This window comes from Heloderma suspectum, chromosome 12 (genome assembly GCF_057233095.1).
Source record: "Heloderma suspectum isolate Gila_16-S chromosome 12, 16-S_ref, whole genome shotgun sequence".
Taxonomy (NCBI): Eukaryota; Metazoa; Chordata; class Lepidosauria; order Squamata; family Helodermatidae; genus Heloderma; species Heloderma suspectum.
Window position 1 is genome coordinate 34,753,196 of NC_139469.1, and position 15,075 is coordinate 34,768,270.

At 50.3% G+C, this 15,075-nt stretch overlaps 2 protein-coding genes across 2 annotated transcripts; both read right to left on the reverse strand.

The window, feature by feature from the left end:
- Positions 1–62: 62 nt before the first annotated feature.
- Positions 63–6,359, reverse strand: BRICD5 (BRICHOS domain containing 5). Its single transcript, XM_084817886.1, has 6 exons — positions 6,354–6,359; positions 6,157–6,288; positions 4,708–4,860; positions 2,963–3,070; positions 1,106–1,259; positions 63–235 (listed from the first exon to the last, which is right to left on the reverse strand). Exons 1-6 carry the CDS (start codon positions 6,357–6,359, stop codon positions 141–143), a joined length of 648 nt encoding a protein of 215 aa, XP_084674012.1. The 3' UTR covers positions 63–140.
- A 5,072-nt stretch (positions 6,360–11,431) lies between these two features.
- Positions 11,432–14,753, reverse strand: PGP (phosphoglycolate phosphatase). Its single transcript, XM_084819048.1, has 2 exons — positions 14,008–14,753; positions 11,432–13,757 (listed from the first exon to the last, which is right to left on the reverse strand). The coding sequence occupies exons 1-2, from the start codon at positions 14,732–14,734 to the stop codon at positions 13,432–13,434; spliced, it is 1,053 nt and encodes a 350-aa protein (XP_084675174.1). The 5' UTR covers positions 14,735–14,753; the 3' UTR covers positions 11,432–13,431.
- Between the last annotated feature and the right edge of the window lie 322 nt (positions 14,754–15,075).

A 15,075-nucleotide genomic window follows, 5' to 3' on the forward strand; every position in this document is an offset into this window, starting at 1 on the left:
AGGCCAGAACCCTGCATTACAAGATGGGCAAGGGGAGCTGTTTCAACCAGGAGGTCCTGGATGGCTTCTGATAGAGCAAGCTCCTGGCTGCGTTCAAGTACAGGAGAGCAGAGCTGAGGGAGGGCAGCTCCCCAGGCCATTCACTCAGGCAGGTAGTAGAAACAGATGGAGACACAGATGTTGCTCGGAAAGCAGATGTCAATGCACAGATAGATGAGCCGCTGCTTTGGAGGACCTGTAAGGGGAAGAGGCGTGTGTGTGTGTGTGTGTAGGGGCACATTTTGGGTGGGAGAGAGATATTGGGGATGCAACAATCCACAGGATCTAGAAGACCTCCCACACTTGATTATGGTGTCAATTTTTAACTTAGTTCTCTAGATTTCGTGGTTTGCTGCCATGCACCCGTAGTCCTGTGAAGTGCACAAAGGCTCCATCACTCAAGGTAGCTCCTGTTCCCTGGCTGACTCTTCCTTGGCCCTCAGAGCTCTCCGAAAGTGGGAGCTGTCCCAGCCCTTTAGGCAATTGTAATTCCTGCGGAATTCAACAGGAGCGCCATGGCAGGAGGGCAAGTTTGGAAGCCCTGGCCTGGGCTGTGCCCACTGTTTCTCACATTCCTGCAGCATGCTCAGGCTACAAAGCGGCTTGTGGTTCATTTGTCCCAACAGGCAAAGAGCAGGCTGAGGCTGGAGTTGCACAGTCCTATGAAATATGCTGTGGCTGCTGAAAATAGCAACCATGCATTACTGTCCCTGCCTGCCTGCCTGCCTGCCGTGGCAACAGCTGACAGTTTTCCATGTCCTGACACCACGGTTGTGTTTATCCTGCCCTCCCCTGGGCTGCCAATGAAATGGGGGAAAAATGCTGTGCTCTCAAACACAGATCAGACCATCCTAGACATTGTGTGTGTGTGGGGGGGGGGGGGGGAGATTAACTGCACAGTTGCTGCCTCTGGTGGCAGCCCTCTGCTGCATGTAATATGTGGCCAAGGGGACCTACAGCTGCACTGTGAACGTTGTGGCGGGGGGGGGGGGGGACTGGTGTCTTGCCAGCTTTTGCACTCCCGCTCTCTTGCTTTCCAAAAGGCCTTGGGCCCCATCCAACTTACCATCTTTTTTCTTGACCCAGTAGATGGGCACCTGCTCACACAGGGACTGGATGGCCTCTCCTGCTTCCTCTGGCTGCACCTGTCTCCCTGGCACGATCCCCAGGAACTCACGGTAGTACTGGGTCTTGTCATTGGGAAGTGGTAGCTGATCCACCTGGAAAGGAAAAGGGAGCACAATGCAGCCTCTGCAAGACTCAAAGCCCAGGCGTGCGTCCTTGTCCTAAGTAATCACACACAGCAAGTCTTCCACACCTCTGTGTCCGTGCTTCTGCTTCCACTGAAGTGCCAGCAACATGATTCATTGACCAAAGGCCATCTCTGCCCTGCAAATTTAAGCCTGTTCAAAGTGGTTCAAATCCCACAGCTTTTCCCAAAGAACCCTGGGAAAGGTACCATGGAGGGCCAAGAGAGTGCTTTAGCCCTCTCTCTAAACAATTCCCCAGGTTCCTCTTTTGGGAGTTAGGAAAGCTAATGATGTTCAAGCTAATTAAAATGTGTCCTGTAGGCAGATGCCGTGGGCAGAGCCTGAAGGCTGCTTCCCCCACCCCCCGGCAAATGAGGTGTCTCACATTCATGCTGATTTATTTCCTTCAAAGTGCTGGGCAAGGAACATAGGCTGCTAAATGGAATTGGGAGCAGTCAGCCAACCCCCCTAGCTTTGTTCTGACATTCACCACAAACAGGGCCTTCTGTCTTTTTGAAATTGAACCTCTGCCCTCCCCCTTGACTGAAGAGCCATTAACATTTTGTTTGAATGGGCTGTTATACATCATTACTCAAAATGTATGCTGCTGCTGAATTGCTGAGAAAAGCACCTTTGTTTGCTTGTCTTACCGGAACTGACCCTAGCCAGTCACAGAACTCTCCCCCTTCTGTTTTACATTTTAGTCCTCCATTGTTTGTGTAGGACAGGGGCGGGCAACTGCGGGTGGCCCGTGGGCCACATTCACCCCCCCCAATGCATGTCATACTCCTGTCCCCACCACACCACTGAATTCAGTAGCAGTACAAAAATCTGCCTTTTGCTTCCTTCTCCATAGAGCAACCGCTATGGAGAGTTAAAAAGGACCACTTGTTTTTAAGCTAAATATGTCATTTTTAATCCTTTGTAATGGGCAGGAGTAACCCACCTATCTTGGCCAATCATAATAACCTAGATGGACAATGGAGTTACAATCCAATTTCAGATAACTGATACCTGCAACTGCACAACCCTCCTACTCCCATAGCAAAGGAAGGGGCCATAATCAATAGTAGCACAAATGCTGGGTATGCAAAACACTCCAGGCTCAATTCATAGCATCTCTGTTCAGCAGGGTCTCAGGTAACAGGGCTGGGAACGACCTCAGACTGGTGAGGCAGAGGGAACCATGGCCTAATTCAGCCAGAGGCAGCTTCAGATGCTCAGTCCTCTTTGTGACTTCCAAGCACCACTTGAAGAGCACAGTTTAAGCAGTAACAGGAAATGTTTTAAGGGCATGAGGGCTGCCTTCCTAGATCAGACCAAGCTCCATCTAGCACAGCGTTATCCAAGGCAGAAGCCGGGGGTGGCAGTGATTGCCATCTCCCTGATTACTATGAACAAACCTCTGATATTCAGAAATGTACTGCCTCTGCGCAGGAAGGTTCCATGTGGCAGTGTTAGCTACATCCCCCATGAACAATTCCCCCTTGAAAGACCTCAGCCAGGGGCCGTCGCCACATCTCATGAGAGAGACCATATTCCATGCTTCCCACATGGGACAGCTGATGGCTGTTTCCATTTGCTCAGGTATATACCAAGAGAACTGCCTCACTGAGCAAAGAGGGTCAGACTGGACTGCACTGAGGTTGCTTACTAGTCCTGCAGCTGCTCACCCTGTGCTCCGACAGGTTGAAGGACATCTGTACAGTGTCATGGTCTTGGGCATCCATCATCCTCACATAACAGTTGTTTTGCCCCGACGGCTTGTAGCAAACGTAGCCCTGCACAGAAAAACTATGTCAGCATGGGGATTTTACAGATTACTAGGTTCACCAAGTAACCCAGGCAGTCTCCTGCTAAAGCACACGCTAATACATACTTGCTATATTTTATTGTACTTCCCATGTACAAGCTCTCCTATACCTGGACAGGTGTGTTGCCTCAAAGTGGTTAGGCTCTGAAGAGGGAGAAGCCACATTCCTTCTGATCCGGAAGCTTTGTCTTCTAATTCTAATTGTGTGTGTATATGCACATTTATTTACTTACTTATTATTTAAAGTATTTTTATCACACTCCTCAGCCAAAAAGGGCTCCCGGGGCAGCTTACAATCAATCAGTAAACAAGACAGACCCTGCCTGCAAGTTTACAATCTAAAAAAGACAACACAACAAGGAAAGGGGGTGGGGGAGGGAAGAGGAAAACATTAAGTAGAGCTTCAGCAGGACTGGTAGAATGCTTCCATGCTCCTCTCCCAGGGTTGGATGGGACAATCCAACTGGGCAGGCCCTGATGTTCCCTGCTCCTGTCTTCTTCGCTCCATCCTCTTTACCACAGAGCGGTTGATGTCAGTTGCCGTCACTTGGGGGCTACTTGGAGGGGGGAGAAGAGGGACAAAGGGCCTGCACCTGCTCCCCGGCATTTCAGTGCATCCCATGTTCCAGGCAGGAGGCCTACTAATGTTCTGGCAGAGCCCTAGCTCTGCATCACCCAAGGTATCAATAGCGGGGCTTGTGACAAGCATAAGGCTTGCTTACTTGAGCAGCTCATTTCTGTCAAGGTGCTGGGGGCTTGTAGTGGCCCATTTCACATGCTATCCTAATGCTGACAACCAGCACAGAATTGTACCAGGATACCCCACCAACTGTACTCCTTTTTCGGACAGAAAAGTGCATCAGCGTTCTCATATTATAATCCTTTAGGGAGCAATCCTGCAGTGCCTAGATAGCATGTGGGGGGCCATAGGATGCTTCGTATTCCTGGATCTAAGGTCGGAGACTTGTGCTCTGACCTCAAATCCGGGAATCCGCATTTCACCTCCCCTCCCAGCCAGCATGGAAAGAGCCACGCCAGCGGCCTCTCCGAGGTCCGGAACTCCACCTCAGAGGGGGGGTAAAGGGGATGTTCTGGTGGGCAGCGAGGGGACTAGAGAGGCCGGGATATGAGCTCTCCTGAGGCCTCACCAGCCTCCTTCCCACCCCCATGGAACGCCCCAGCTAGAAAGGCAAAAAAGCCTGTCCAGTGAAAACGCAGACTGGGAGGAGTGGGGAGGCAATGATCACCTGTGCTACTCCTCCCATTCTGCACTGGATGCTTGTAAGTCTCCAAGCTCAGAGGCTTACAAGCACTAAGGGCATAAGTTGCATCACTGTGCCCTTAATCATAAATTTCTTGAAGAGGACAAAGTCCTTTCTAACATTGCCTTTCATCTTCACAACAACCCTGTGAGTAGGCTGCTATTATTCTCCTTCTACACAGGCTGAGAGAAGAAGGCTTGGCCAGGCCCACCGAGCAGTTTCACGGCTCAAGTGTTGCATCTGAAAAGCCAGCCTCCTCCCGCCTCAAACTTGTCTGCATTTTACCCCACCTTGTCTTTTGTCCCCTACACTTCGGTAAGGCAGCAGCAAGAGGTGCACTCACATTCTTGCGGTCAAACAAGACTGACGTAGTTTGGTTACTTGGTGAAGTTACATAGTAAGTAACAGTATTCTTGGACTTGTTCACAAAGGCTGATTGGTTCATCGGGAAGCCTGGGCGATTCTGAAAGTTTAACCGGACAACCTGCAAAAGAGGCTACAAAGACACACCATGGTAACCCCAGGAGCAGCAGTACCAAAACACCACCCAGGCAATCCACTGCAGCAGAACTCTGTCCCACACCCTTCCACAGGTCTTTTGGAGTTTAGGATGGCTAAAACCAGCCCAGAGGGCAAGGGCGCACCATCCAGACAGAGAAAGGCTTACACCCTGGTGCTCTTTGGCTCAGAAAGCAGGTATCTAATGGGGTGCATGAGAGGGGTTGGCAACATCGAGAACAGGGTGAAGGCAGGAATTACTTGCTCTCTGAAAACATTTCAAGTTAGGAACTTCCAGCTGAGGAGACCTGTGGGGCAGACGAAAGAGAGTGCTTCTTCATGCATTGCAAAATGGCTTCCACAAAAATCGCTGCAGAAGAGGAGTGGGTGGATACAGGAAAGATAGACCTAACCGGGAGCTCCTAGCCAGAATCTCCAGAAGGGCAGCCTCCTCCGCTCTCTTCTGTTAGGCCGCATTTGGAGTGCTGTGCTCAGCTCTGGGTGCCCCATTTTAAGGACATTGACAAGGTGGAGCATGTCCAGAGAGGAGCAAGCGGGATGGAGAGGGATCTGGAAACCAAGTTCTATGGAAGAGCTGGGTATACTTAGCCTGAAGAAGAGAAGATTAAGGGTAGATATGATAGTAGTCTTCCAGTACCTGAAAGGCTGCCATGTAGAAGATGGGCCAGACTTGTTCGCTGTTGCTTCAGAGGGCAGGACTAGACCCAGCGGGTGGAAATTGCAGGGAAGCAGGTTTCACCGTAACATTAGGAGAAACTGCCTAGCAGTGAGAGCTGTTCAGCAGTGGAACAGACTCTGCCTCTGGAGGTGGTGGGTTCTCCTTAATTGGAGGTATTTCAGCAGAGGCTGGATGGCCACCTGTCAGGGATGCTGTAGCTGCACCAGAGCCTGCACTGGGGGGTTGGACTAGATGATCTCCAAGGACCCTCCCAACTCCTGGAGCCAGTATACCCAACTACCAGATACAGGAACAGGCAAAAGGAGGAGGTTTTAAGTAGCACCCATTTCCACACATGCAACTAGGAGCCTCTGCAATTACAGGGAGTACACGTTGCTTGAAACCAGAAGGCTTTCGTCTACCCCCTCTTAGGTCATTAACAATGCAATCCTATACGTGTTTACACAGAAACAAGCCCCACTGAATTAGACAGACTCACTCCCAGGTAAATGTGTATAGTAGTGCTGCCTTATTCTTTTTGCAATTGATTTAGGTATTCCAGCAAAAACATGGAATTAACAAAGTACTAAGATCCAGAGCAAGGGAGCTCCTTACCTTGGGAGAAGACTGAGTGAAGCTGAGAGCTGTGGCCACAGTGGTGCAGATAATTCCACAGATCAAAATGACAGAAAGGATGACCCAAAATATCCTGGAAGGGCTTTTGGATTCAGCTGGGGGAGCCCTCTCCTAAAGAGCCAATGTAAACCCATCAGTCAAGCACACCATGATCGCCCTGTATGGCCATCTACAACCATCATCTTAAGAAATTCAACTGTTTTTTTGGCCTAAGTTGCTGAAGAAAATGAATTAAAATTAAATGGCAAGACAAAAAGTTCAACATAGATATTCTTGATGGGTGTGGAAGACAGGGTTATAGAATATAAGGGATTTAAGGTTTGCCTATCCAGTTTATGCTGCTGGAAAGACATTAAAAATTGTTCAAGTCTTTCACTGCTTGAGAAGTGATAGTATGTTTTCCAAAAGCTCTGGACTATGTAATGTCAGGTATGTAATTTGTTTCAATCATTTTGGCCATAGTCCATAGCAATTCTGTGGATCTTGCAACCATATTCCCATCCCTGGAAATCAAAATGTTTGACTAATTTCCTGTGGTGTTCAAATGGTTATGCGAAAGCATATAGATGTAAAGAAGATATAAAAGAGGTCTTATAATGCCTACACATAGAGATTTGTTTAATACTAATATCAAATGTGATATGTCAAATAACGTGCAGTTGTTCCATAGCTTGTGAAAGCAAATTTGAGCAAGTTTCTTAGGCATCTCTTTGGCCTCCAGGAACACAAGTTCTGCATGACTGGTACTACACTAGAGTAATGAAAGGACCCTTGATTCAAGCCCTCTCATTTCCCTATCAACCTACATCCAATTTCCCCCATTTTACCCTGCTGCTTCCGAACAGGGGTTGGAGGAGTGGGACATCCAAATGATACCCAATGATGGGACACAATCCAGTGGGAAGCTCGCCTGTAAAGTTCTCTGTGCATCATCCCATTCTGTTTTTCTAATGGAAAAAACTTACAGAGAATGTGGAGGTCAATACCAGTCTAAAGGCCCCTTACTAGTGCCAAGGAGAGGAGGGTACTGGGGGAGAGGGGAGGGCAGGATACTTACTGGAGAGGGGGTGGTGTGGGCCACAGCCTGCTCCTCCATCCTTGATGCAACTCTCGCTGCTCCAACTCTGCCTTCTGACACTGGAGAGGTTGTGCATCATCAGAGCCCTCAGACTCCCGACTAGAAACCTGAGAATGTGCCCCATTTGGGCCAGGTGAGCGGCATACCTTGGCACCTCAACTTGGAGAGAGAGACGTGGAGCTGAAACTTTAGACTCCCTAACTAGCGGGAGGGAATGGGGGCTGCAGAGAGATGCTGTCCTGGACACAGTGATGTTTTCCCAGCCCTTCCTTGTGGGACAGCCAATGCATTCATGGGGACACACAATTGGGGGCTTTGTTTAGGACCTCGCATGCTGGCAGCCGCCCTAAGCCGTATCTCTTGTTTGCAAGGTGGAAGTGAACATGAGGAGGGCCGAGTGGCAGCCTGACCCCGAGATGCGATGTAGCAGAGGTCAGGTGGAGCGAAGACCTCCCCGTCCTGCACGCTCCAGTGGGCTCAGCTCAGCGGCTCCCAGACCGGGACTAGCCACCTTTAGCATCCCTGCAGTGCACAAAACCACCTCACTGTGAAACAAAGCTAATGGGCATTCGAACCTGTCAACTGAGAAGTCACATTGAAGTATGTATTTCATATTGCAGGATATCAGCGCCGTTTTGAGGGCCCAATTTAAAAAGGTGCGGGAGGGGGGAGAGGACAGATTGTCCCATCTTTAAAAAGAGGGATGCTTTTGTAAACAAAAACACCAAAACAAAAGCCAAGGTCAGCAACCGCCAATGTTGGGAAAGCTCCAGGCTCAAAGTCTTATATATTTTCAGATGGACATTATCAGCTTCAGTTGTGAGACGAAACGCCACAGGAATTTCATCCTGACCACCACCACCCACCGTGTTCTAGCTAGCAAGATTCAAAAACAAAAGAAAAACCCCATATAAAAGGGTTTTTCCCCACTCAAATGCGATGCAGGAAGGAGGAGCCCTTGTGTTGTGATAGCTTGATAGCAACCACTTCAAGAGTGCTGAAACTTTGCATCATTAAACACTTAAAGCTTGAAATCTTATTGGATGCACAGCAGCCACAGATGCAGAGCAGAGCTATGACGCCACAACTGAGTGGCCATCATGGGAGGAATCAAGCTGTTTGCAAAAGCTGCAGTGAAGACCCTCAAGGCCCCCCTTTCACAGAATCACACCTAGCAGGGAAACATTGTCTACAATTGGTAGGAATAGATCTTTCCCTAGTCCCAATAAGCTACCGTAAAGTAACTAACCTAAAGTATATGTAACTGAAAAAATGCACATTTTTCCCATTTCCCCATGCCCCTATTCCATATGTCCATTCCTAGATTGTAAGCATCAAAATGGTAGGGACCTGGCATTAAATTAACAATATCGGGCACAGATATTATTAGCAGGGCCCAGAGTCATCTCTGTTGCAGACAGAGAGCTAAACACGAACAAAGCTCTGTTATTACCACCTATCGAAAGGAGAGCTGTGCATTAGGGCTTCTGCCAGCACACCGAGCAGACTCAGCAGAACCTGCACAGCTCACACTGGAATAAGGTCCTTTAAAAGCTCTACAGCCAGCTCATCCCAAGATCTGGGGCAAGACTAAGATGACAGCTTGTCATTATCACCATTTTTCATCCTTTCATGAAGCACCTGCCATCTTTTGCTTCAAAGCTATTTCAGCTGGCAAAAGATCACACCACCTTCCCACTCTGCTGCTTGAGACCCAGGAGAGAGAAGAAAGCTTTTATGCCAGCCTGCTCATTCTCAGACTTCAGAAATCAAGCAAGCATTTTCGTGCACTCCATGGCTCAAGGTTAAAGCGGAGTACATTTACCTCTAGCAAACACACAGCCAGAAGAGCACTCGTTGCATTTCTGCTCTGGCTGAACAGCTCTTTCATGCCCCCTGAACACCTAGGAGCAAAACAGAGCATCAACGTTGCGATAAGTAACCAAATACTGGCTCAGGATAGTGGGACCCTTAGGGAAAGTAGCCTGGTTAGATGAGTAAAGAAAGGAAGGACTTAAAAACAAGGAAACTCGTTTGTTCAAGTCCAGCAGCCTTTACCACTTCCATTGGCACTCCTGTCCAGCACAAGATCCGATAAAGGCACCCCCACAGAATTCTGCTAATGCATCAGCACACTTTAGCATGGCCAATCTTGACTGAGTGTCAAGCTCCCGCTTATCCGCTCCAGTAGCGTAGTGGCAAATTCAGAAGTGTGGGGTCCCTTCGTGACAGTCACAGCCCCGCCCCTTCTCATATTGTACAACCCGGCAAGGTATACCACCTTCAACTGGGATCCAGAAACAGTGCAGCTGAGAGTAAGGCAGGGGTATTTCCCTTTGGATGTCTGAGAAAAAAATGCAGGGGCGTTAATCTTTTTCACCCACTCACCCATTTTAGGCTTCCAAAGTAGGATACTCTATGGAAGCTTCACCCTCTCAACTCAGCCCCCATGGGCAGATCCCTTCTCATTTAAACAGCCCCCCTGCACACTCCCTTAGTGCCCCAACATTACCCATTAGCCTTCCCTAAGCTCCTTCATTATATCTTGCTCTTCCCCCTCCAACAGAAACGTCCACACACCCAGATGGATTGACCATACATACACCCCCACACACACCTTTCTCCCCCCGCCCCGAACTGTTTTTTTTTCTGTTTCCCTTCCCTCCACCAGGGTTTGTTGGCCCAGGTACATGCCAGCCTTGTACCAAACATTAGAGCAGACAGAGCAGGTTGCATTTGGCAGTTCTGCTTAGTGTAGAAATTAACGTCCAAGAATTAACAGTGCAATCCAGCGGGTGTTTATTTCGAATTACATTTACAGAGATCTCGGGAAGGCAGCTAAGGCTGCAGTCCTGTGCACACTTACCTGGGAGAAAGCCCAACTGGCCATTGAACATAGTGGGACTGACTTCTGAGTAAACACACATAGGACCGTGTGATACATCCTAAAAACTGGCACAAACCAGCCACCTGCCCTGCCCCATAAGTAAATAATGGTGGCAGCCTCCCAGCCCCCCCTCCTGCTGCTGCCATGCCGCGGCCCTGAACAGGTAGCCAGTGCTGCAGGAGCCGAGGGCAGCCAAGAGCCGGGGGGGGGGGGGCGAGAGGAGGCTGCAGAGCTCCCTCAGGCTCCTATAGTCTGGCCAGCAGCCAAGAGGCAGCCACCTGCACTCCCTCCTCCTCCCCTAGCAGACTGCGCCTGGCTGGGGGCTGGCTTCAAAAACCAGCCGGAGCAACGCGACCCACCACCACTACACCGCTGGCTCCCCGAGATTCCCTCCTTCACTTCTTCGGCTGCCCAAACCAACGCTTGCTCAGTTACAGGGCAGGCAACATTGTGCCCGCAGGCCATGCTGGCAGGGGCTGATGGGAATTGCCATCCAAATCACCTAGAGGGCACCAGGTTGCTCACCCCTCTAGACAGAACGGCAAACCGGTTTTCACGACCAAGGAAGCGAAAGGCATCAGAGTGCAAAAGGGGAAACAGGAGCAGAGGACGATTTTCCACCACCAAAGTATTTTTCCACTTCTAAAAATCCTGTTTTAAATATAAAATTAGTAACAAAAATGGATACACCACCAGTCAAATTGGGCAGCTTTGAAGTTATTAACTTTTTCAGGTGACTATTGCTAGGAAACATGCATACATATCAATACATTGCTTCTTGTGCATGCTTAACATAGTATGTTAACATTTTTCGGTGTCTTTATTTTTCCCTTAAATTTTAAATGTTAAGGAAGTATATGCTATTGAGTTGTTTTACCTTAAATGTTAAGACTTAAAAATTCCGAGAAAAAAACTTAGTTTGAATGTACCATTTTACCACATTGTGTGCTTTATTGATTGGCTTTCCCAATCAAATATTTCAGTTCAAACTGGCTACTGGAAAAATTTGAGATATTTATACAGCTTGCAAAACTGCATGGTGCCATTTAAAAAAAGGTTTTGTTGACTTAATATGTCTGCAACTTCCTACTTCATGTGAAAAATACTAAATTATATCTTAACTTTTATTTTCATTACTGCTTCTGTCTTACTGAAATCCTTCTTTAGCAAAAAATACAAAATATTATTTTGCAGAAGTAAAGAATGCACCACCATTTTAAGTAAAAGAAAGTTCTTCTCCACAACCAGTGTTTCTTCCATGTATAACACTGCACATTTCATTTTACAAGAAGTCTCCACTATTTATTCACTCGAGAGGTAAAGAAAAATTAAATGAAACCTTGTACAGATTATTCTAGTATCAGAAAATAGGGAGAAACGATTATTTTACACGTTGTGTAGTTAACTTACTAGTGAAACTCAAAGGATGTAAAATTAAAAGATGACAAACACAAAGCAGCGAGATGTATGTTTAATGTGACTCAAGTATAGAACTGAAGTTTCCTAACGGTCTTACAGAAACTGCTTGGTCTTTCACCAGCAGAGTTTCACAACAAGGACAGAAACAGTGAAACGAGGTTCCGCAATGTGGCAAGTAGGTCTGAGTAGCTGCTGAGAATGTCTAAACAACGGTAAAGACTTGACACGTTCCTGAATCTCCCTAGAATTGCATAACCAAAAGTCCCAGGAAAAGGACATCATGTTATTTTAAAGTCATTCCCAACAGAAATAAACAGTTTCAATTATCAAAAGTGGGAAAAAAAACCTTTAAGTTTACAAATGACAGTTTGGTAATCTTAAAAAGGACATGCTTTCTGTTGAGAAACAGATTACATGGGGTGGGGGGAGGGGGATCTCACGTACACCTTTAGCACTTCCAAAGAAGTGTGGATGTTGATGCTGATTTATAAACATAAAGTATCTTCCACTGTGGACAACACAATTATTGCTGCATGAAAAAGTGGCAACTTCAAACAAGTTTCAAGTGTCTGCAATATAGGAAGTGTCATCTGTACACAAGGTCAGGGTTATTTGGGCTATGTCTGAAAGGTGAAAGTAGCGTCCTCACATGATTACAACAAGTGTGAGGGTTTTTATATCCTCATACGTAACTTCTTGAGATGTTACACAATTTGGCATCTAGTGCCACAAGAACAAAATTACGTAGGCACCTGGAAAGTGCAATTCATCACGTTTACTACAAGCCCGCAAAGCAAAATGGCTTGAACGTCCATTTTCAACCAAGGCAGATCTGCAAAGGATTCTTCTTGCGTTCTCCCATCAACCTACAAGATTTTGACAGGAAGCCCTGGGCAAGTTGCTGTATTTGCTTCATCGGCACTGATAGCAAGATGGCTTCGGAACAAAATTGCACCAATTTATGAATGCACAACTTATGCTGGGTAGTTCACTCTTGCATCTAAGACCTGCTGGTTAGCAAGGCAGTTTTTGTTTGGAAATTGAACAAGTAATTCGAGCATGATGACAAGTGACCCAACTGCTTAGTTAACTGGTGTTAGCGTGGCAGATTATGCCAGTACTGCTGTGGTATGTACTGAAGAACATGAGGAAGATCTTTTAGAATTCAATTGAGTTACATCCGTCCTGACCAATAAAACCTATTTTCAATATATTATAATTCACTTTTAAAATAGATTATCTGAAGTTCTTCACATCACTATATACATACATCTATTATCTTGAAGGAACACATAAAACACAACAGTATCATTAATGCTTTGCATATTGAGCAAGTGCAAATGGCAGTGTGGGAAGGGATAACAACAACATAACCGGACACACAAGGGATTTCCTTTTCCCTGAAATCACCTCTGAAACAGGCTATCTAAAACTGGGACCTGAGTAAGCATAAAATCCAAGCTTAAGGTCAAGTTCTAGAGACCAAAAAAGAGCAACTGCCCTCAAACTGCTCGTTTCCCTGAATTTCCCAAAACTGAGATATAGTTTCCACAAAAGACCACAGTGCAAGGTTTTAACAGAAGCCGGCCCGATCCCCTTTAACACAGTTGAGCAAGATTCTACCCTGATATCTTAACACTGTGGGCACTTCAAGACATACTGAAAAGCTAACTGACGCAATATACTTCCCTTTGTTTCAAAGTGCATTTTAAAAAGAATTTGTAAACAGAACTCAAATGGAAAGTTATACACTAAAAGCATCTTAAGCTGCAAGCAGCAAGTTTGCGCATTGCAGTAACCGTGATACTACCAGCCTTGAGCCACTGAGGGCGGAGGGGGGGCAGGAGGCGACATTTTAAAATTCCCTTCTTTAATCCTGGAGGGCAGGGAGGAGGTCAGCTATGCTATCAACGTAGTAATCAGGGACCAGGTTTCTCCGCTCCGGACAGCCGCTCTCCAAGTGGCCTTTTACTTCTTCCAGCGTGGTGACCCCCGTGAGGGTGAGGACAGTCGTCAGGCCGCAGCTGTTGCCCATGAGGATGTCGGTGTCCAGGCGGTCGCCAACCATGATCGCGCGGGCCGGGTCAATGCTGAACTCGCTGGCCACGCACTCGAACATGTAGCGGCTGGGCTTGCCGACGATGAACGCTTCCCGCTCCGCCGCCGTCTCCACGGCCTTCACGAGACAGCCGGTTCCTGGGGGGGGAGGGGGGGAGCAGCTCAGCGCCCGGCGGCCCAGTCGCGAGGCGGCCCAGCACGCGGGGGCGAGCGGCGCAGGCCGAGAACGCGCGTCACGGCCAGCGCCGCCGGGGGCGCCAGGCGAGGGGCGGCGCCGGCCGCCATGGGAGGCCCGGCCCCGGCCGGGCCGCAGCGGCCAGGCGCCTCGGGCCGGCGCGCCCGCCCGCGCTCGCCCCGCCCGCCCGCCCGCGCGCCGCGAGGCCCGTACCGGGCACGGCGCTGCCGCCCTCGAGCGGCAGGCGGTGGTCGCGGTTGGTGCCGACCAGCAGGCAGTCGCCGCGCTGCAGCAGGTAGCGCAGGGCCAGGCACAGCTTGCCGTAGCTGAAGTGCTCGTCGTAGCCCACCAGCACGGCGCGCACGGCGGGGTCGAGCGGGGCGCGCGCGCCGAAGAGGGCGGCGCCGGGCGCGGGCGCGGGCCCGGCGCCCAGGTGGGCCACGCCCGCCGCCGCCAGCTCGGCGGCGAGCGCGGGCCCGCCCAGCACGTAGGCGGCGGCGCCGGGCGGCAGCGCCTGGCGCAGGTAGCGCGCGGCGCAGTAGGCGGAGCCGAAGACCTGCCGCGGCTCGGCCGGCGGGAAGCCCAGGCGCCGCAGCTTCTCGGCGTAGGCCTGGCGCGTGCGCGAGGAGTTGTTGGTGACGTAGCAGAGCCGCTTGCCCGCGCGCGCCTCCAGCCGGCCCAGCGCCTCGGCCGCGCCCGGCACCGCCGCCTCGCCGCGCCACAGCACGCCGTCGCAGTCGAACAGCACCGCCTCCGCGCCCGCCAGCGCCGCCCGCGCGCCCGCCGGCTCCAGCCGCTGGCACCGCTTCGCCGCCATCGCCACGGAGCCGGCGGCGGGCGGCGCGGGCGCGGCCTTGAGGGCGCGGGCGCGGCGCCTCACGCCCTCCGGCGGCGCCGATTGGCCGGGAGGCGGGCCGGGCCGCCCTCCGCCGGCGGCCATTGGGCGGGAGCTGCGCGGGCGGGCCCGCCTCCTGCGCGCCTTCGAGGAGCGCGCTGTGGAGGCCGGCCTAGGCTCGCGCTTGGCCCCGCCCGTTGCGGCCTCTCATGGGCCGCGGCGAGCGGAGCCGCTTCCCGATTGGGCGAGGGGCATCCCTCGACCCGGCTCCGGTGGGCTCCCGTTGGCCGAGCCAAAAGAAGCCTTTCCGCCTCGGCCACCCATTGGTTATAATCCTTGGGTGGCCCCGCCCCTTCAGGTGAGCGGAGGAGAGAAATCCGAGAGGAATCTCATCGCCACGCCCAGGCCCGGACGTAAGCTGGCGCCACGCCCCTCGGTGCGCGGGG